Below are 21339 nucleotides of genomic sequence, written 5' to 3'. Positions count from 1 at the left end.
GATATCATCTCTGTCTTTGTCATTATTACCAGAGCCACTCAATTTGCAAAAGATTGGCTGTTTAAAGGGGAACGATCAATACACAAATATGGATCATGTACAGTGTTAAATGGGACACTTTAGTTATTATTAATAAGAGATTAAAAATACTCTGATTTGCTGAAAGAAAAAAAGCTGCTGTTACCAAGAATAATGATGAGCATAACTGATTATTTGTAAATCATTTATAAACCATTTGTTTAGTGTGACAGGTATGGGAGGGGGAACTTGATTTCTTGCAAATCACATGCGGGAAATCTGGCTTGAACTGAGATGGTTACACATTGTGAAAGAAAGGAATAAACACTTTCCAGGCAGCAAGCCAAGCAGTGATATAAAAAGGATTTTTTAAAAATTAAACATCTTGCGCTCAGAAATGTTGGCCTGAGGGTCTATTGTAATATGCAAAATTAAAATCTATGTTTTATGTAAATCTGTACAGATTAAGTATATTTTTAACACCAAAATGTTCACACTATGGAAATCACATGTATGTTACACATCTGCGCACATTAGGACACATGCTACATCTAGTAGTATTAAACTGTTATCATATTATGTCTTGAGTGTCTACATGTGTATTTTTATCACTTTAAGATGCAATAGATGTTTTTTCAGCTGAAGCTGGAAAAACAAAGCAGGGGGAGGGCACTGAAAAGATCCAAATGTTGTGAAATACAGGGGTGGATGACTAACAAAACCTCAGTTAATCTAAAGTCTGTGTCAAAGCAGGCAAAGAAATCAAAGCTGCGCGATGAAATGCCACATTTTTGTGATACAGCTCCTAATATGGATCGTGGAGTGTTCAGCACAAAACAGGTAAATTTAGGAAGAACTAAATGTGATGTTTTAATGCGATGTTGACTCATTTATGATTGTTATATAGAAGATTGACATTATAGATTAAATAAATTACATGTATTAGTATTCCCATATATCTTTCCTAAGACTCAATTTGAGTTCATGTTATAGATAATACTGGACATGCAGAACTGCAGATTGCATAGTTATCGAAAAAATCATTTAATGGGAAGTAGATTAATGAACGATACAGCAAACACTATCTTTCATTTTTGTGTGCAGATTCATCATCTCAGCCCCAAATGTGTTTCATGTGGGTGTTAATGAGAAAGTATTTGTCCAGATGGAAACTTGTAACAGACCTGTTAGTCTCTACCTGGAGGATGAGATTTCTAATACCATTTTGTCTGAGAAGAGAAAGGCTTCATGCAGAGAGAAGACAGAACTAGTTGAGCTCAAGGTATGCAAACTTCACCAGAAAGTAAACAATACAGACAATTCAATTTTATTTATATAGCACCAAATCACAACAACAGTTGCCTCAAGTTGCTTAGACAGAACAGAGTAGCAACTACCCACTTTGCCCTAACTTTATAATTTACATCTTTACAGCTAAACATGGATTCTTTGTTAAGATTGCCTCAAATTCCTTCTTACGTTATGCTCGTGGCAGAGAGCCAATCCTTCACACCCAACAGGAAGTTAACAAGGGTTCTGGTGTCAAAACACAGGGGCTACATCTTCATTCAGACAGCTCAGCCAATTTATAACCCAGCAGACAGAGGTAAAAACAAAGTAAAAAAAACAATGAAGCAATTCTACAGACTTTACCTAACGGTGAACCTTTTTTTAAAAAAAAGACATTTTATATTCCTTTTATGTTATCATTCTTTTAGTGAAGTACAGAATCTTCACTCTTGACCATATGATGAGGCCTCATGAGGAACCTGTCCACATATCAGTAATTGTGAGTTATAATTATTAATATTATATATTTTCTTTATAAATATATCTTTGGTAATATAACTTTGAAAGACAGAGAAATACAGTTTTCATGCCTTCTTGTCTTGGTCTGTGTTTTGGTCACTCTATGACAGAATGCTGGTGGAAAAAAAATACTGAAAATCATGAAGATTGCAAAGGGAGGAATACATCAAGACTCATTCCCCATACCCGAAATCTCTCGGTAGGTTACAACAAATTTCGAATAAAAGTGAAGATGTCAAGCAACTTTGATGCTTACTATACTTTGTTGTTCGTAAAGAACGGGTACGTGGAAGATTACTGCACACTATGAGGGTGATGAAGCAAATGCTGCCTTCAGAGAGTTCAAAGTCCAGAAATTTAGTAAGTTTACTATAAACTGATTCACACAGTTTATATTGTTCTTAAAATTCACAGAAAGTATATGTTGTCTCGGAAAAATTGTTTATTGTTAAAAAACTCTAGTTTTACCAAGCTTTGATGTGAACATCGCAATGGATCAGAGATACATTTTGTTGACTGATGAAGAGCTTCAATTCACCATCTCAGCAATGTAAGTACTTATTTTCTTTCCGTTAAAATAACTCTGCTGATAAGCTTTCTTTACAAATTAATATCAAGAAAACCTTGAAAATAATCAGATCCCATATCCTGTCATTAAACATAGGATGTTCAACGAAATTAGAAACACCTCCCTTGTTGTAGCATGTATGAATAAATACAATAAAAACAAATCTAAAAAAGCAAAATATGAACATTTTAAGAGTTAGTTCTTTAATATTGCACATTGTCTTGTGTGTGCGTGTGTGTTACTGTGTGTGTGTTGTATGCTTGTGACAGTTATTGATGTTTGAGTTTGGGTTGTGTGTGTGTGTATGTGGTCAGTATGGAGATGGCTTGTGGATAGAAACCATTCCTGAGTCTGTTGGTACTGGTTTGGATTGACCTGTAGCGCCTCTCAGAGGACAGTAGGTCAAACAGGTGAGATGCAGGATGGGTGGAGTCTCTTGTGATTGAGAATAGGGAGCTGCAAGTAATCCCAGTGGAAGGAGTTACATGAAGAGGATGTGGGGCCTGTGGATTCTCTGAGACCCAACAGGATATTAGAACATGCCGTTCTAAAGCAACTTCTATCACAAATAGAAATTGATGAGGTACAACACAAAGGCGGAGCCAGGATGTCAGGTCAGGGAGGAGATATCGTCCCCACCCTTCAAGACTGAGTACCAAGCCCCAAGAATAACTACTGCGCTGAATGTGCTGAAGGTGACAGCAGCTGACCTGAACAAGGCTCAGCTGGAAATCTGTACCCTGTGTGACCAATTACCCAGACCCAAGACCTCTGCTTGATTGATAATCAGTTAAAATTGTAACAATGCTAGTTGTAGGAATGCTTCAAGTGTACATGTTACTATCATATTTCCTTCTTTCTTTCTTTGCTTTTCTTCTTTAGGTACACACATGGTGAAAAAGTTAAAGGAGCTTATCACTGCCAAATTGGAGTTGTAAAAAAAGATGGCTCCGGTGATCAGAAAATCACTTTTATCAAGGGTCCAGAGCTGACTGGTTCGGTGAGGATGTAGACAGTCCATCCAAAATTCAAAAATTCTGCTAATTTTAAAATCAGTAACATACTGCAAATGATCATTGTTGGATTTCTTAAAGCTTTACTGTTTGTTGCAGGTCAAAGATGGAAATGCAAAGGTTTCTCTTTGGTTAAATGAGACAAATGCAAAACTTCAGAACCAGCTGGGCACAACTGTCTCTAAGATTCGGGGAAATGGAGATCAACTCTATTTGAGAGCGTTTGTTACCAACATACAAAGTAAAGGAGATATTTACATTCATCAGTTTGTAATTATTCAAATGTAGTTGTATTGTTGTTACTTGATCAGTAATGTTCTTTGTAGGCATACATACATAGGTAAATAGGTAAGTACACCCTACACATACAATATATTAGAGTTAAAGATTCAAATATTTTTTATTGTCAATTTATACACAGGATACATACACAGGACATACGAGCCAATCTAAATACTGCTTCTCTTTTACTTTAGTATACTGTAGTTCAGGAATTACAATGTACAATAGTCACAGTAAAGCAAGATGTAATTAAATAAATAAAGCATCTTGAAAAACGTACAAGGACAGTAGTAGACCAACAGCTGCAGATATGACAGTGTTGAAATCATTCAAACATTGTCCTTTTAGAAGTCAGTCTCACCATGTGGGTAACCCTCTGGAAATGTATTTGAGCAGTTATGTTTTGAGAAAACAATAGTTGCAGACTGATGTAAACAAGATTTTAAAAACTTTCTACCCTCTAGAAGTTACCACCAGATTTTTCCCGCTGTCTCACCTATATGTCAGCTAGGACTGGTACAGTCTCTGCATAATCCTAGTTCCACCCATCCATTTTCATAACAACTGCAAAAACAGTTATAAAAATGGATAGATGGAATATAATCTCATGAAACTATTAAATTACTGAAACTTAGTGGAAGTAGACTGTCCTACTGTGCAAACACTATATATTACTTTATACGAAAATTTTAATTTAAATGACAGAACTTACACTACAATATGACTAGAATGATAATTCAGTTAATATTAATACAACTAAAACCTAAAGAGAAACCCACTGCAATGTGCCAAAGACATGGAGAAATATTAATGTGACCTTTTATTTCTTCTTGATAATACTGTGTGCATTTTTTGGCCTAGGTGGTGAAATACAAGAGGCAGAAGTTTACCTGCGAATCTTCGCCCACAAATACACGATAGACCTCTCTCGAACTCGATCTCATTTTATTCCTGGATATCCACTGGACGTGGTGGTATGTCTGAAACTAACACATGGGAATAGTTACACAAATTACTGTAATGATCTTTAATAAAACACATTTCTTTGTTGTTTATATAGGTTCTCATGAGACTGCCAGATGGCTCTCCAGCAGCTGGTGTGCCAGTAAATATTAATCTACCACCATCAGAGTCTTGGGAAGGCACCACTGATCAAGAGGGGGCACTGTTCAATACTTTTAATGTTCCTAATAAAGCTGATATTACAGTTGAAGTTAGTATCCCCAACCTTATTCAAAGGTGTTGTTTAACAGATTTGATTCCAGTTTTAACTGTTTGTTCATCTGCCTCCAACAGGTTTCTACAAATGGATTACGAGAGAGAAAAATAATACGACGTGCTTCCTCTCAACATGGCAGCCACCTTTACATGACTTTTACCAGCAGGATCTACTCTGTGAATGAATTCCTTACCATAACATTCAACACCATCAACAGCCCACGCAGTGGATATATACACTACATGGTCAGAAATATCTGACTAAATGCAATATTATGTATTCTCATAAAGGAGCAGCATTTTGTCTTGATTAAACACTTTTTAATTGTCTTTGTTTCAGGTCGTAAGCCGGGGAATTGTAGTAAACACTGGCTCACTCCCACTTGGTATATCAGCTAAACACCAACTGCAGATAACACATAATATGGTTCCATCTTTCCGTGTGATTGGCTACTATCACAACACTAACGGTCACGTCATAGCTGATTCAGTGTGGGTAGATGTCAGGGATGAATGTGAGCTAAATGTCAAGGTAAGTAAACAGAACAGATAAAAGTGCAGCACGAGCAGAGAAAACAAAACTATTTCAAGTGTGTGCACTTAAACTTGTTCATTCTTATTAATTTGGATCATTTTTTATTGTTTGTTAACCTATAACTTCCATAAGTATTTGGACAAGGACATTACAGGACAGTGTAATATGTCCTATGAATATTAGTGTTATGTATGTAATTTCCTCTTATTTTTTAAGGGGTTAATAAATTGTTCCAATGATCATTTAGATCATTTATATTTTTATATATAACACCCCCCACTCCAACACATACACACACACACACACACACACACACACACACACACACACACACACACACACACACACACACACACACACACACACACACACACACACACAGGAAGTGACATTACATACAAATATTTAACTAATGGAAGTCTACAAACATAGCATATATTTAAATAATTTAGATTTACCCCTGTCTACATGTATTTATATTGATATATTTATTTGATTTTGGTTTTAGAAGTACTATTTGAATTTTCCTTGACTGAACATAAAATAATGAAAATATAAAAATTGATCCTTGTATATCTTAAATGTCTTAATTTAGGTACAACCCAAAGGTCCATTTGCACCTAACACACAATCAAATATAGACTTTGATCTACATGGGAACAGAGCAAAAGTGGCTTTGCTGGCTGTGGATAAGGCCTTCTACGCTCTCAATGCTGACAATAAACTCACACCCAAACAGGTTACAGTCTTACACACTACATTCATACTTGTGGTATTTTTTGTAATTTATAGGTAATCATAGTAGTAAGTCTAAGCTTTTCTTCTTATTTGTCAGGTATTTTCTACTATGAAGTCATATGATCTGGGTTGTTCCTATGGTGGAGGACCTGACTCAGCATCAGTTCTACTAGACGCTGGCTTGGCTGCTGTATCTAACGATCTGTCTGTATGGAGAAGGCGTAAGAGAAAAATCAACATTGAAATGAAAATACTAAATGAAAAGAGTTTGTGTTTTATATTTGGTGTCAAATAAATGTCAGGGAATGGTTGTCTGCTGGAATAGACAGTTATCCAAAATATGGGTTCAAAAAAGTCTTAGGAAGTGCTGATTACACACCACTATTGTGTTATTCTTGTAATATGGGCCCAGTTGACCTTAAAAAGGAACAAGGATTTTTTAAATAGACAAAAGCTGAAAGTTAAAATAAAGCTACTGTTGAGCAAATGTATAAGGTATGCTCACTGTTACTGTTAATTTTATATAGACACATATATATATATATATATTTTCTGTTACATTCAGACTTTGGCTGTGTTTCACCATCTGTGCGACAAAGACGCTCAGTGGACCTTGAACAGGAAATGATGGCCTTAAGTAAGAAGATTCTGGTATTGAAAATGTTATTCTTATAACAAAAATACCTCCTGAAAGTGCATAATTTGTCTTTTCTCGTTCCTTTTAGAATTGAACTACACAGAGGAAAGCCTGCAAGAGTGTTGTGTTCATGGATTTTCTCGAATCCCGATGGAACGAACATGTCGGGAAAGAGCAGATCGGGTCCTTCTAGTGAAAAAAAATCCAACTTGTGCTGAAGTCTTTTTAAAGTGCTGCCTTGAAGCCGAGCGTCTAAGACAAAAAATGATCCAGGAAGAGCTCCAAAAAGGATTTGGCAGGAGTGAGATGAAAATGACACTTTAAAGATCAACTTCAGTAGCTTTTAATGGGATATCAGAGTTTGACTATGAACTTTTGTTTGTTTGTCTTTTTGTTTTGTTTTGTTTTCAGCTGCAACCGCTGATGATATCGAAGAGTTCTTCTTGGACACGTCTCAATACGTTCGAAGATATTTTCCCCCAAGCTTTGAATTTGTAGAATTTGAAGTCACCAACAAAAGAACGTAAGCATTTTTAATGTAGCTTTAATAAGTATATTTCATTTTTTTTCATTTCCACTCAAATACAGTGGCTAGATACATAATTACACTATGCAGTAGCTTTGTCTATGTACTCATCTTTATTGGTGTTGCTTGAATCCTGTGAGTGTGATTATTTCACTTAAGCAGCTTATCTTTGAAACCCCAGTATAAACTGTGTCATTTGTCTGATTGATTTTATGTAATCTGATTTCTCTTCATCAAAAATTCTTGTAGCTACTCTTTGCGCCTTCCTGATTCCATCACCACATGGGAGATTCAGGTTGTCACATTATCTCCATCCACCGGTAATCATAACTCTGTGCTTTATAAACACATCACAGATATTTGACTAGAGCTCCTTAACTGCAACTTACTTCTATTCACTCAGGTTTCTGTGTCGTTAAGCCAGAGGAGATCAGAGCCTTTAAGAGGTCATTTGTGTCTCTGAGACTGCCTTCATTTGTGAAAAAATTTGAGCAGCTGTCGGTTTCACCTGTTATCTACAACTATGATGACTCCGAACTGCAGGTAGATTAACCTCAACATCAGCGCTGAGTGTCACTGGAAACAGTAACTACTTTGTGTGGAATAAGTAAAGATGTTTTTGTCTTCTTGGACACCTGCATGTTCACAGGTGGCAGTGCACATGGAACAAACTGAAGGACTTTGCTCTCCTGGTTCAGCCACCACCTCATCTTATGTTAACATTACTCTTGAACCACAATCCTCTCAATTTGTCTCCTTCTCTGCTGTGCCCATGGTCGCTGGTTCAATACCCATCAAAATACGTCTCTATGATATGGAGAATAGCTTTGGAATAGATGCAATAGAAAAAACTTTGAATGTGCAGGTGAGTGAAATGCATTAGTTTATCGTTCTATGAAATGTTTTTTTATAGTAATTAACAATCCAAAACAAGGCATCTTATGTTATAGATGGAAGGATTTGAAAAGAGAGAAGAAGAAGAAACCATAGTCCTTAACTTAGATGGTGAGTGATTTAGTATTTCTCAGTAAAACCTTCATGTCAGATGTTATCTTTATATCAGCTTACTTTTGTTATGATAGGGAGAAGCACAAAGACCTTGATCATTGATGGATCCTTACCAGATGACACAGTCCCTGACTCCAGCTCCAATATATTTGTTTCAGTGGAAGGTAGACACTGAGAGACACAGACATACAACTCACAGACGTTCGTAAATAGCTGGACTCTTACCTTTCCAGTGTTCTCATCTAACAGGGAAGGGATTTGGCAGTTCATTTGCACGAAAACTTCTTTCTCCTGAAAAAATTGCTAAGATGATCGTTTTGCCAACTGGATGTTTGGAGCAGACAATGTCAAGACTGGCTCCCACAGTTCTAGCCGTCCGGTACCTTGACTTGAGCAATCAGTGGCTTGAGCTGCCTCCTGGAAGCAGAGATGATGCTCTTAATAAAATTGAGCATGGTAGGTACACACCAGAACAGTTAATTCCTTGTATAACTACATCTTTATTATTTATTGAGGATGTTTGTAATTGTAATTTCTAATATTTTTGGCTTATCTCTTGAATCCATTCTATGTCTTTAAAAAATACTTTTTTTTAAAAAAAAAAAAAGAAAAAGAAAGAAAGGAACTCAATTTCAATTTTATTTATTTATAAAGCACCTCATCTCATGCACCTCACATCTCAAGATGCTTTATATTGTAAGGTAGACCCTACAATAATACATGCAGATAAAACATCATGAGGCTGTACTAGTGGCCATTCACCAAATGTGAATGAGTACTTTTTAGCTGGATTAAGTTTTTCTTCATTATGTTATTGGTTTCTCTGTTGTCACAGCAACATATTCGTAAAGTCAAACCCCCAGCGTAAACAAGACTCAATGAGAGACTACACATCTCCCTATTATAGGTGTTCCTCTCTAAAGTAGGCTTATAAAGTAGAACGAATTTTACTTTTATAGATGCACCATGAGGAAAAAATCCACTACATATACTCTTGTTAGCACCCCGTATTGTGAAGCAATTGGATGACATTTCCTACCACAACCCCTGAAACATTTATTAACTGAATAAATCAATTACGTAACAAGACTTATGATGTGACACAAACACAATTAATATTGTGCTGCATTCTTTCACTGGATCAGGCGAAGAACTGTCTTTTAAACCCTATAAATCAACTACTTTGGTGTAACTGGTTCTCAACCAGTTCTTTTTTTTTTTTTCAAATGTTCTCTTCTTCAATTTCCATTAAAAATAACAAATAATATATATAATATTGATCTGTGGCACTGAAAATTAGGTTGGGCTGGTTGATTGGTTATGTTGTCTGATGTAACTGAAAAAGCAGTTATGTTGTAAATATTATATACATACATTGTATATATATTTAATCAGGCTATACGCGGGTTATGACAAACTGGGGAACCAAAGCTGATGGATCTTATGGCTCATTCTATACAATGCCACACAGCAGTAATTGGTGAGTATTTGTTATTACCACTATTATTATTACTTCTTCAATTTCTGTTGTTTTTTGGTTGTTACTGTCACAGTGTCACATAAAAACAAATTTTCTTCATTTTTACTCTGTACGACTATTAAACAAACTTTTCCATATGCTCTTTTCACTTGTTTATCTTCTTTTGTCCTCAGGGTGACTGCCCTTGTAGTGAAAATATTTTCATTGGTGGCACAACGCCAAACAGCAGTTTTTGGACTACAGGGCCGAATTAATAAAGTTGTGCCAGAAGAAAACATCAGGAAACCAGTCAAATACCTGCTCAAAATACAGAATACTCAGGATGGGTCGTTCAGTGATCCAAATCCTGTGATACACAGAGGAGTCCTGGTAACTTCTCTCAAAAGTTAAAACCTGGTCTGCATGTTGGCCTATATGTAAACCCAGTATCAGATTTTTATAGATAAATCTGAAGTACATACATTTGAATGCACACTACTGTTTCTGTGTGTTTAATGTAGAAAGGCAAAAACCAAGATGCATCCATGACTGCGTTTATGACTATTGCATTGTACCGGTCCCTTGAATTCCTCCAGCTTGAAGTGCGAAATGATGTGGTAAGTTGATATTTGAACCTACTGTCTGTGCTAACTGTTATTAGCAGTGACAGTGGGACAACGTAGTCAATCATCTCAAAAGCTAATTAAAATATCAAGAGTCAAGTTGCACTGAGGATGAATCCTGATAACTCTGATGACTCATCAAATACAAAAATACGCTTAACAGAAGTTTATTTTATGATCAAATTTCAAACACTATTGATCAGAAAAATGAAGAAAGCAGAACGTCATCAAAAGTTGGAATGATAAAATTTTATTTAAACAGTAATATCTCCCAGTACGACATGTTTGTGTCATTATGATGTTTCTCTTAGAAATGGCAATTAATAATTTGCATTGGAACTTTTAATTTTTTTCCCCACTTATTCTTTATTCTACCGCTAGGAAGCAAGTATTTTGAGATCGACATCATATCTCCTATCACACCTAGTGGAGCTTCAGCATCCTTATGCCATTGCCATTACAGCCTATTGCCTCTCAGTGTGCCTGCCAGAAGGAACAGATCATTCACGTACATGGGCAAAACTTCAAGCAGGGGCTGTTAAAAGTAGGTGTATCTGATATTCTTATGTTAGGGCTGTTTCTGCATCACCATAATAATGTTAGTCTGTGATCAAAATTGCAACTACCCAGCTATATTGTTGTGATGTCATTGCTTTGAAATATGGGTTAAAAGAAAAACAAATGCCCTTCGTTATGTAGAACTCTTTTCTGGAACAAATGGTAAGCATTTCAAGTGATTTATTTAATAGGTTATATAGTATAATAAATAAATGATCAAGTTAGGTTTGGTGTTAGCCAACTTTAGGCTGCTAAGGTAACCCCTGACTCATGCTAAGTAGTCTAGCCAAAAGTAGCCAAAAGTATAGACCAGTTACTAGGCTCGACAGGATTACAACAGGAACTGATGTGAATGCAAGTGAAAATAAAATAAGATACAATTTACAATTTCAACAATACCAAGTAATAAGCTGTCATAACAAAGCAAACAAACGGAAAAAAACCCCCAAAACAAAGTCCTATTGAGCTCAATATTTCAGTTTGTCCTTTTGGTCATTAGTCAAGTCAAGATTGCTTTTTATTTCAGTTCTGTTATTGTTTTGTTGCCACTTTGGCGTTTCTCGGTAGAAAAGAATGAAGTTCTTTAACAAGGGTTCAGTTCAGTCTGGGCACCAGCTCACCATCTCCATCCGGAGAAAATCCAGCAATCGGTTCCAGTTGCTTTTTAGACACCAAAATAAATCCAAGATGAGGTATCAGGGCAAACATAGCAAGGCACACAGCCACACGGCCTCTCTAGCTCATGCTCCTATCAACAAGAAGACCCCTATAGTTCAGAATGGACTGTCTGCAGCCTGTCTTGTTTACTTCTCAAAGTGCAAAAGACCTAGCTAATACGTGATGGTGATCCTCTGCTTGGAAGGCGGGACGAGCATTGCTTCTAAACAAATGAGACTAGTATTACCCATCGTGATCTGTGAAGCAGGAAAATAAAATTAGAGAGAGGATCACACTTGCTGTTTTCAAAAAAAATATTTTTTCAAGTAAAAGTGTGAAAATGCATTGATACAAATAAAAGGGAGAAAGAAAGAAAATTGAAAAATAAAAGAAATTTTCTCAACTAGGTTACACTAACTTCTTGGCTAAATGCTTAACCTCTTAAGCCCCAAGGGGGTTTCTGAGCTTCCTGCTCGAAAATGTAATGCCCAAATTTAATTGATTATTTCTCTGCAATTACAAACTCTGTCCTTACAATCTTGGTATCAAAATAAAGCTAACATTTGTGAAATTTCATCAGAGGTGTAAATATTGAAGCAGATATTACTGTGTCAAAGTTACTGAGACTGGAACACAGAAAAAGTAAGTAGATTTTATCTTCGCCTAATTTTTTTCTTTAATTTTTAGCATATAACCCTTTTAAAAATATGCCTCAGATCACATTTCATTCCAGAAATTCAGTAACCAACATATAAACATCATCTGTGCAAAGATTTGTGTTTCTAAAGTGAAACAGTGAAAAATTACAGCACTGTCAATACATGAATATCCAGACGTTGTACAAAAATGTATAATTTTGGCACACAATTGGACACCATGCCAGTTGAATTTTAGGAGCAGAAATTAATTAAATTTATTAACAGGCCTAAAAATGCTTTTTTTAAAATACATTTTTGAAGAATTAACCACATATTTACATGGTAATGGGCCTTTTCTACCGTGCGCATGGAGCGTTTAATTGGTCTCTGGCCCTTTAAACTCCGAGGGGCTGTAACTTTGGTTTCTTTTGGTCAATTTGCATGATTGACACCTCTTTTTAATCGTTTGAGCCAATAGAATCGCAGTAATGATGCCACGTTCATGTCACTTCAACCAATCAGTCGTTGCAATGCCAAAACCCACGTGGGCCCAAATTTACTGCATTGGGCGTCTGTCGTCAGTCACGTGTCTGTAGGTGGGTCTAAAATGGAGGTTGTTGACGGAAAACGGCTCTGAAGCGGCTAGGTAGGCCTGGCAACTACTGTTAATCACGTGGCTACCGGCTACCGGCGAAAATAACGGAGGAAATCGGGACAGTTAGCCAATTTCTGTCTTAGCGCATTTGCGCCGCTGTGTGTTTTTGTGGTCTTCTTTTGAATTTTGGTCTGATCGTGATGAAACTTGGTGTTTGGAGTCAGTAATAGCTCTGGAAGCTAACCAGCCTTTCTTTAGCCGGTTACATGAAGTCTGAAGAATTTCTTGTTCGGTTTTGTTTGTTTAGCAGTCTTTTGCGCATTTATGGAACTGCTCGTTTAATCATGGCCTGTTTTCGGTGTGTTTGGTGGTTGTACAAATGGTTTATATGACATTTTAGCTGAGATTCAGAGGTTTCTGTGGATACCACACATGTCTGGACTTAAAATTCTCACCCCGTGTTCTAACTGATTAAATGTGATCTCCTCCTCTTGCCCCCTCCTCTTAATAAGCGTTGGGGCTTATTAAACAATGTCAATGGTCAGTTCCAATGTTTACTCTGGAACAAAATTATTATGATGATGTAGGAACAACACCAACACTAAGAACTCGATTGGACTGGACTTACCTTCAATGCACAAAGCCTGGGTGATCGGTGTAGAATCCACTGTTGCTATCTGTAATTTAAATTGGATTTCTTGATATTGCTAATAATGGATGATCAACTGAGAAAAGTTGGAATATCTGGAAAGAAGGATCACTTAGCATTATATTGTTTAATAATTACATTACTCTTTGCTGTTATTTGATTTATTTGTTTATGCATCTTTAATTATCAGGGAAAGATGGCTGTTCTTTCTGGCCATCTGATGATAACCAAAAGGTGGATGCTATCACAGTAGAGACAACAGCCTATGCTCTCCTAACTGCAGTTCAGCTTGGGCATGTGAAAGAGGCTGATGAAATAGCCTGCTGGTTAAACTCCCAAGAAAACTATTATGGAGGCTTCAAGTCAACACAGGTGATTAGGCTAGAGCCAAAGAGTACATCTTTGAATGGAGCTCCTGTTTCCCTTTTTGTCTGACATCATATATTCACCATCAGAGTAGAGATATTAAATATTATATTAATAAGTTCTTACCATTCCCAGGATACCCTTGTGGCACTGGAAGCCCTCGCGGAGTATGAGCTAAAGAAATCTGCCAGTTCTGAAACAAGAATGAAAGCAGAGTTCACATCCCCAATAAGGAATGAAATTGTAACACTTCAACTGGAAAATAAGAAGGAAAGAGTGGAAACTGACTTGAAGGTATCATAAAACAATGCACTCAGACATATCTATATAAGATTAAATCCCATTCTGAATTTTTTTCTAAATACATTTTTTTGTGTCTGTTGTTCTAGAAATTTACAGGGAACAAAATCACTGCAAATCTGACTGGAAAAGGAGAAATTAAGTTTAAAGTATGTTGGATTCACTTCTTTGTTTGTATATTATGAATCAGATCTATAATTGACTCTAAATGTCCCTTGTAGATTGTTAAGGCTTACCATTTATTGGAACCCAAGGATGAATGTGACCATCTGTCAATCAGTGTCAGAGTGGAAGGGAAAGTGAAGTACACTGGTGAGCTTTTGTAACTTCTAACAAATCACAACTACTGCTAAAAGGCACACACTTACATTAATCTTTGTCTATCTAGCTCCGATATTAGAAAACTATGAATACTATGACTACGATGATGAGAAACAAGACCAGGAAGGCCTGGGACGAACAGCCATTGAGGGGTCTGATGCTCACACCCGATACAGGAGAACTGTTGATAACAACCTAAGTACAAAAGAGGCTGTTACCTACACTGTCTGTGTCAGGTTAGTTAAAAAAAAATCCACATCACATTTATTATTTATTAATATACACAAAAGAAAGAACTCTGCAATAAAAAGTCCACAACTCCTGAGCCGTGATCTGAACATCCCTTTTCCTTTCCATGGCCATAGGCAGAAGAGCAATCTTACAGGAATGGCCATTGCTGACATCACATTACTGAGTGGATTTAAGGCTGAAACTAAAACTTTGGAGAGGGTTAGTGGGTGTCTTTTCTTACTCTTTTCTTATTCTTCATCACTGTCTCCCTTGCTTGCTCAGCGGGAGCAAGGAAGGAGACATCTGTTTTAGTCACCTGTGGTCCTGGATGTCACATCTGGATGCTGATATCAAAGGAAATAAAGGGCACATAATAAAACAAGCCATTATTATTGGGGCACAAATCAGTCCTGCAGTCAATGAATACTTAAAGTCCAATAATTATAAACAGCAAAAGTTCAGACAAGTAATGTCATATTTTGGAGGAGTGAGGGCCCAAAAGCAGACTCTACGGGTAAACAGATGTAATCAAAAAGTTAACCTTTTTGGTTGATAGCAAACTCCAAATAAACTAAAACTAGAATAGAACATGTAGTGAACACAACAGTAAAACACAAACAACAGTAAAGCACTTTAAATACACTCAGACACAAAAGGGCAATTAGGGAGGAGTGGAAACATGAGTGTACCACAGCTAATCAGCAACAAGAAAACTTGGAAAGTAAAACTAAATACAAAGCAGAAGAGACAAAGGACTATCAAACTAAAGCAGGAAGTAAAAACTGTAGCTCAGTAGAGAATGCAAAGATATGCATGAACTTAACGAAAGTTCAAATAGAGGGTGACTGGGGTGTGACGTATAACAAGCTATGATCATCATGCCATCATGTTCACATGAAAGAGGCATCATGTGTTTGCATCATGTGATATATTTCTTGTGTCATTTTTTATCAGTACCACTTGCACTTTAGGAACAAATGGTAACACCTGGATATGTTTAATATTCTGTGCTTCTGTGAATCAAGGTGTTTAAATCATTTTGTCTGGCATGTAGTAACATTTTAGCCTTTTTAGCTGCATTTGGACACAGGCAGTATAAACACAGATTTCAAAACTCCAAATACACTTATTTTTAAACTGACAATCAACAAGGACAAAGCTTCTTTAGGCCTATAGCCATGAAATTGCTTTGAAATATCTTACAGCTAGCAGAAAAAAGAAGCAAGGAATGAAGTTCCATTCTGTAAGAATCAAGGTTTCTCATTGATGCTTGTCAGAGAAGGAGAAAAGCTTCGTATGATCAAACAAAAGACCATATATTAGCTGTGTCCCAATTCATAGGCCACATCCTTTGGAGGCCACATTTGAAGGCCAATTACATCACAGCCAGGCGATGAATGCCATCCCAATTCGAAGGATGCACCAAATGGGGCAGACAAATGCGTCCTTTATTTTCCCTGATTTGAAAGATGGGTTGGGTGTATCCTTTATGGCCCAACCTATCCCAGAATTCATAGCGCGCCCAACCAATTCCAGTTTCTAACAATGGCGGCAGCTACTTAGTTTTAATATTACTCTTTCTGGTTCACAAAATAAACCTTTAAGATATTTTCAGGCGAGAATGTAGCTGTGTAAACTTCAAATATCTGCTCGATTAATCAAGACATCACATATTTGCAAAAGTCTGTCACCCCACTGGGAGGTCGAGGCTCACTAGAACCGGCGAGAACACTGGACTCCCGGCACATCATTTTCAGCTGGGGAGGGAAAAAGGAAGGGAAATAACTAAATGGAAAGATAACACACATGGACATGAATAGATAAAATACAAAGGAATAAAAGGAAATCAAAGGTAAACTTCAGAAACTTCCCTTTTGCTATAACGTAGAATCAATTAATTCTTGTCTTCTCCAGCTAATGGAGCCATCTGAGCAATACATTTCCCATTTTGAGGAGTCTTTTGGAAAAGTTCTGCTCTACTTCAATGAGGTACTGCTGAATTCAAATTATATACAATAATTGTACTTGGCCAACACTGAAACATTTTTTTAATCTCTCTAGCTTTTTAAACCTGAGGAATGTATTAGTTTTGAAGCTACACAGCAGGTACCGGTTGGTCTTCTACAGCCTGCTCCAGCCTCGTTCTATGATTATTATGAACCAAGTAAGATTTTCATTTCAGAAATTTCTCTATGTATTTGTTAGGAAAGAAGGGATTTTATTATCAGGACTATTTGTGTTTTTCCTGCAGACCGAAAGTGTACTGTGTTCTATTCTGCACCGCAAAGAAGCAAGATGGTCTCCACATTGTGTTCGGAGGACGTGTGCCAATGCGCAGAAAGTAGGAAAATACTTTTACTGTTCAGTCTTTATTAGGGCTTCTGTCTAAACTGAAACAGTCAAATTAATTTATCATCTAGTAGGAACAATTCAGCTAAAATGATCTTTATTTTATTATCAGTGCTGTTTGTAAAGCATAACTCAAAATTAGATGAAATTTTCTTTAAATCGTTTTTGCCACAGACCACTAGCCCACATTTGTGATTGGGCTGCACAGACTCTGTTGAAACTCCTTTTTCATTTGTCTATAATGATGTAAGAAAGAAAAATTTCACAGGGCTCACTAAGGGTGCACCTAAATACACCCATGTCGGATGAGCGAGACATAAATAAAGCCATAGTGGCTCGGATGTCTCCTGGATTAACAAGGTGTGCGTCAGGTGTTGAGGTACCAGGGCATACTGATGAGAATTAGGCTACTAGGACAAGGCATAAGTTGACAAGGGATGATAATAGAGAACTGCTGTAACGCTACAGTGAAAGAGGATGTGGGACCGATGAATTCTTCATCTAGACTAACATTCAAAACACTGGTAGCTCAGTGTTCCAACATTTGCAAGAAGCAACTGCTATTGCAACTAGAGATTGATGAGATACAACACAAATGCTATAGCAAGGGGGAATCAGGATATCAGGTTAGGAGGGAGATATCATCATCCCCACACTCCGAGATCAGGTATCAAGAAAAAACAGGTACATTAAAAGCCAGAGCAACTGACCTGAAAGAGAAGATCCTGGCTAAGTTGGACCCTCCATGAATGAGTACCAAAACTCTGAATGTCTACCATAAGATTTAATCCAGCGTTACAGAGTATCCCTACTGCGACCATCACTGAAATCAACCAGGTGATCTATACCACAGCAACAGTTATCCTTCAGATACTTGGCTGCAAGATGAAGGGCTGTATGGATAAGGAGACTAGAGGTCAAGATAAAGGTCAGTTAGCCAACTGCAGAACAGTGCTAACTGACAAAGGGCCTAAGAAGTAATCTGAGGCCTGCCAAAAAAAGGATCCCAGCCTTGGCTAACCCCTTGATGAGGTAGAACACAGAGATAGAAAGCAGGAGAATAAACCAGCTATACTCCACTGAACCATTCAAGGAGTACTCCCAGTGGTGGGGGAACAATATGAGAACAGCCCCACTCAGCCTGGAAATGGAGGAAAACTAGAAGAACATATGGGAGAAGGATGCAACACATAACAACGATGCTCAGTGGTTAGTGGGTCTAAAAGCAGACTGCAGCAACCTCCCTGAACAGGATTACCATAACCAAAGTGTCTGTACTGGAACATCTGTGCTGAGTATAACCCGTAAGATCTGAGGTCAAAATGTGATATGCCCCCTAGGGCAGCTGAGAATAACCAAGCTAAGATCCTATGGAACTAACAAACTGGTGATGGCTAAGCAGCCGGACAAAGTAGTAGTGGAGAAGCAGAGGAAGATGGCTGCAGCAATAGATCTAGCTATACCAAGTGATAGCTACATCAGGAAGAAAGAACACGAGAAGCTTGAGAAATGCCAACCTGAAGGCCACATGAAGTTTGTAGGTCTGTAGATACTGACTCTGCAGAAATCTGGCGACCTCTGTGTGCTCGTGCCTCAAAATCTGCCAACCCCACACTGTGATTTGACTGCCCTACCAGTTTGTGGCTGAATTGCTGTCTTTTTCAATCGCTTCCACTTAATTATAATACCAACACTTGACTCTGGAATATTTAGCTGCGAGGGCAGGTGCATCTTATCATGGTACCACGCTGGAATTCACTGAGCTCCTGAGAGCGAACCATTTGTTCACAAATTGTTTGTAGAAGCATGCTTAGGTACTTGATTTTAGATACCTGTGAACATGGTAGAACACCTAAATTTAATAATTTGGATGGGTAAATGAATACTTACTATACTTGTAATATAGTGTATACAGTAATATATACTGACCGTCTGTGAATGTTATTGTTGTCCATGAGTAAGAAATATTGATTTAAACCCAAAATGCATGGGTCAATGCATCATGAAAAGTCACACTGCTGTGTATTTGTATTTGAACAATGGATGAATGACATCTACCAATGAATATTAGAAAGTGTTTGAAAGCAATTAACTTAATATGTACACATTCTGACAAGTATTTGGGAATAAAAGCATTCCAGTGCCTTATTAGTTTGATGTAAAATTGAAAATTCACTCATGTTCATTCATCTTTTTATAGGACCTTGTCATAAACTACAAGATACATTCAATCGAAGAAGAAGAATTAGGAAGATTAACCGTGTCCAACATGCTTGCTTCTTCCCTATCGTAGATTATGGTGGGTGTTCTAAACAAAACATTTATTTGCATCAAATAATAACTGTCTGCTATTATGATTTTTAAATATTAATCATATTAAGCATTTTTTGTTTTGTTTTCCAGCATACATTGTTGAGGTCTCCAGCATTTCTGTGAAGAGTAACTTTGAGCTGTACACTACTTCTGTAATTGACGTTCTCAGATCAAGTAAGTGAACTAACTACACGCCTTATAAGATGCTGTAAAACTGACTGTTGTATTGTATGTTTCATTATGTTTATTAAAAAGCTTTCTTTAAATATTGTGATTATAATGAATATAATTTATTGAGTCTAATCCTTCTGCTAGATAATGATGTGTCAGTGAGTGAGAACTCTGTCCGAGTGTTTGCTAAGAGGGTTCACTGCAAAGGAAAATTACACTTGGAAAAACAGTATCTCATCATGGGCAAAGATGGCACCACAAAAGATTCAAGTGGAATGTGAGTATGTCAGTGATATTAAGGAAAGTGTGTTTTCGTAAAATGATTCTCTGGTCAACCATTTTTTCTTTTTATAGGATGCAGTATCTGCTGGAATCAAACACGTGGGTTGAAAAGAAGCCTTCAGAAGAATGCAGAAAAAGTGTCAATAAATATGTTTGCAAGGAGTTTGATGAGTTCGCAGATGAGTACAAGGTGGATGGCTGCAGACAGTGAAGCAACCTGCTCTCATTTTCATTTTCATGCAAGTCAGTTAAATGAATTTCCCATCAGATACACAGTTAACATGGATGTTAAGAGTTTCTGTTGTTGCTTTTACTTTTTGGCTTATTCGACTACCACATCACATAGTTGCACATGTATGTTCTGCATATATCTAGTGATTTGGCTTTTGCTTTGCTCCTTCTAATTGCTTTAATAAAATATCCTGCATTCAAAAAGTCTAAATTCTGGACATTCCCTTTTTAACCTTTTGTGAAACAGCAAAGGTAAAAACCTATGTATTATCATGACATCGCTCAAAGGCTTCTTACAGGTTACTGTACCATTAAAAATTAACAGATCCTTGAGGTCTACTAAAGGTCACTAAATTTCATCCAGTTAGTTACCAAGCGCACAGATTTAGAGGAGAGCTGCTGCTGCCCTGGCAAGCACGCAATCAGAGGGAGCAGGATCAACATCAGGAGGGCAGTTAGAGCTGGGCGAGTATCCTCCCTGCCTCCATCTGAGCTCAGTTTGCGTACTGGGTGATAATCATAGCATCAGGCGTGAAAACGTTGGCTGATGTGATTAGGTAGAGGATCATCAGGGGGTCCTTTGTCCCTCTTTGGGGGGATACTCCCACAGGGTTTAAATCTGGGACTCTCCACCATTTGACCCTAGAACTGAGGAAGTTTCTCGGATGAGAGGTGAAACGTCTTCAAGCAACTTAAAGAAGTCCAGACGCTTTTCTTTCCAAGCTCCTTAGACTATTAGCAAAATCACATACAGATAAACTCTGTTTTAGCACTCTGTAACACTTTTAACATAAAAGGCTGGTTGTTAAGTCCAGCTACCAATGAGTCAAAAATGATATAAGCTTCTGACTATGTCACATTGCGATTTAACCTGTCATTTCTTTATATGCAAAACAATGTTCTGTGTTTCATTTAAATTGTCTGATATTATTGAACAAATGACGTTGTGTGTGTATTACTACTCCAAAGGAGCAGTAATACACACACAAAGTAGCAGGAAACAGAAGCAACAGGAAAAATGATTTACATTTATAGTTTAAAACAATCTAATTACCATAATGATTTTTAATTTTGAATATCATGAAGTGCTTTGCTATATTTTGGAAAAATATATGAATGAACTACTCTTTTTTTGGTCTTCATCTTATTATTCAATTCACTAATTAATACACACATAAGGAGCATGTGCAGCAAGTGTGAAATAAACAGCATTTCTAACTATTACAAAGAGATGACAAATACTC

General features: G+C 37.1%; 1 protein-coding gene across 1 annotated transcript; it reads left to right on the top strand.

Annotated features, from left to right (window-relative positions):
• The first annotated feature begins 780 nt into the window (after positions 1-780).
• LOC134636444 (complement C4-like) lies at positions 781-20250 on the top strand. The gene is made up of 41 exons (XM_063486427.2): positions 781-858; positions 1123-1300; positions 1453-1624; positions 1737-1807; positions 1938-2026; positions 2105-2187; positions 2290-2377; positions 3278-3395; positions 3508-3649; positions 4552-4664; positions 4751-4903; positions 4987-5154; positions 5249-5440; positions 6039-6182; positions 6279-6402; positions 6747-6818; positions 6907-7119; positions 7230-7341; positions 7594-7664; positions 7748-7887; positions 7994-8209; positions 8295-8349; positions 8427-8516; positions 8602-8808; positions 9748-9832; positions 10006-10201; positions 10333-10428; positions 10816-10978; positions 13722-13903; positions 14033-14191; positions 14287-14346; positions 14419-14509; positions 14586-14754; positions 14884-14968; positions 16664-16738; positions 16811-16913; positions 17001-17090; positions 19299-19397; positions 19502-19585; positions 19727-19859; positions 19937-20250. The coding sequence occupies exons 1-41, from the start codon at positions 794-796 to the stop codon at positions 20073-20075; spliced, it is 5085 nt and encodes a 1694-aa protein (XP_063342497.1). The 5' UTR covers positions 781-793; the 3' UTR covers positions 20076-20250.
• The last annotated feature ends 1089 nt before the right edge of the window (positions 20251-21339 follow it).

This window comes from Pelmatolapia mariae, linkage group LG10_11 (assembly GCF_036321145.2).
Source record: "Pelmatolapia mariae isolate MD_Pm_ZW linkage group LG10_11, Pm_UMD_F_2, whole genome shotgun sequence".
Classification (NCBI taxonomy): Eukaryota; Metazoa; Chordata; class Actinopteri; order Cichliformes; family Cichlidae; genus Pelmatolapia; species Pelmatolapia mariae.
The sequence above is the reverse complement of the archived record's forward strand: the minus strand, read 5'-3'. Positions and strand labels throughout refer to the sequence as shown.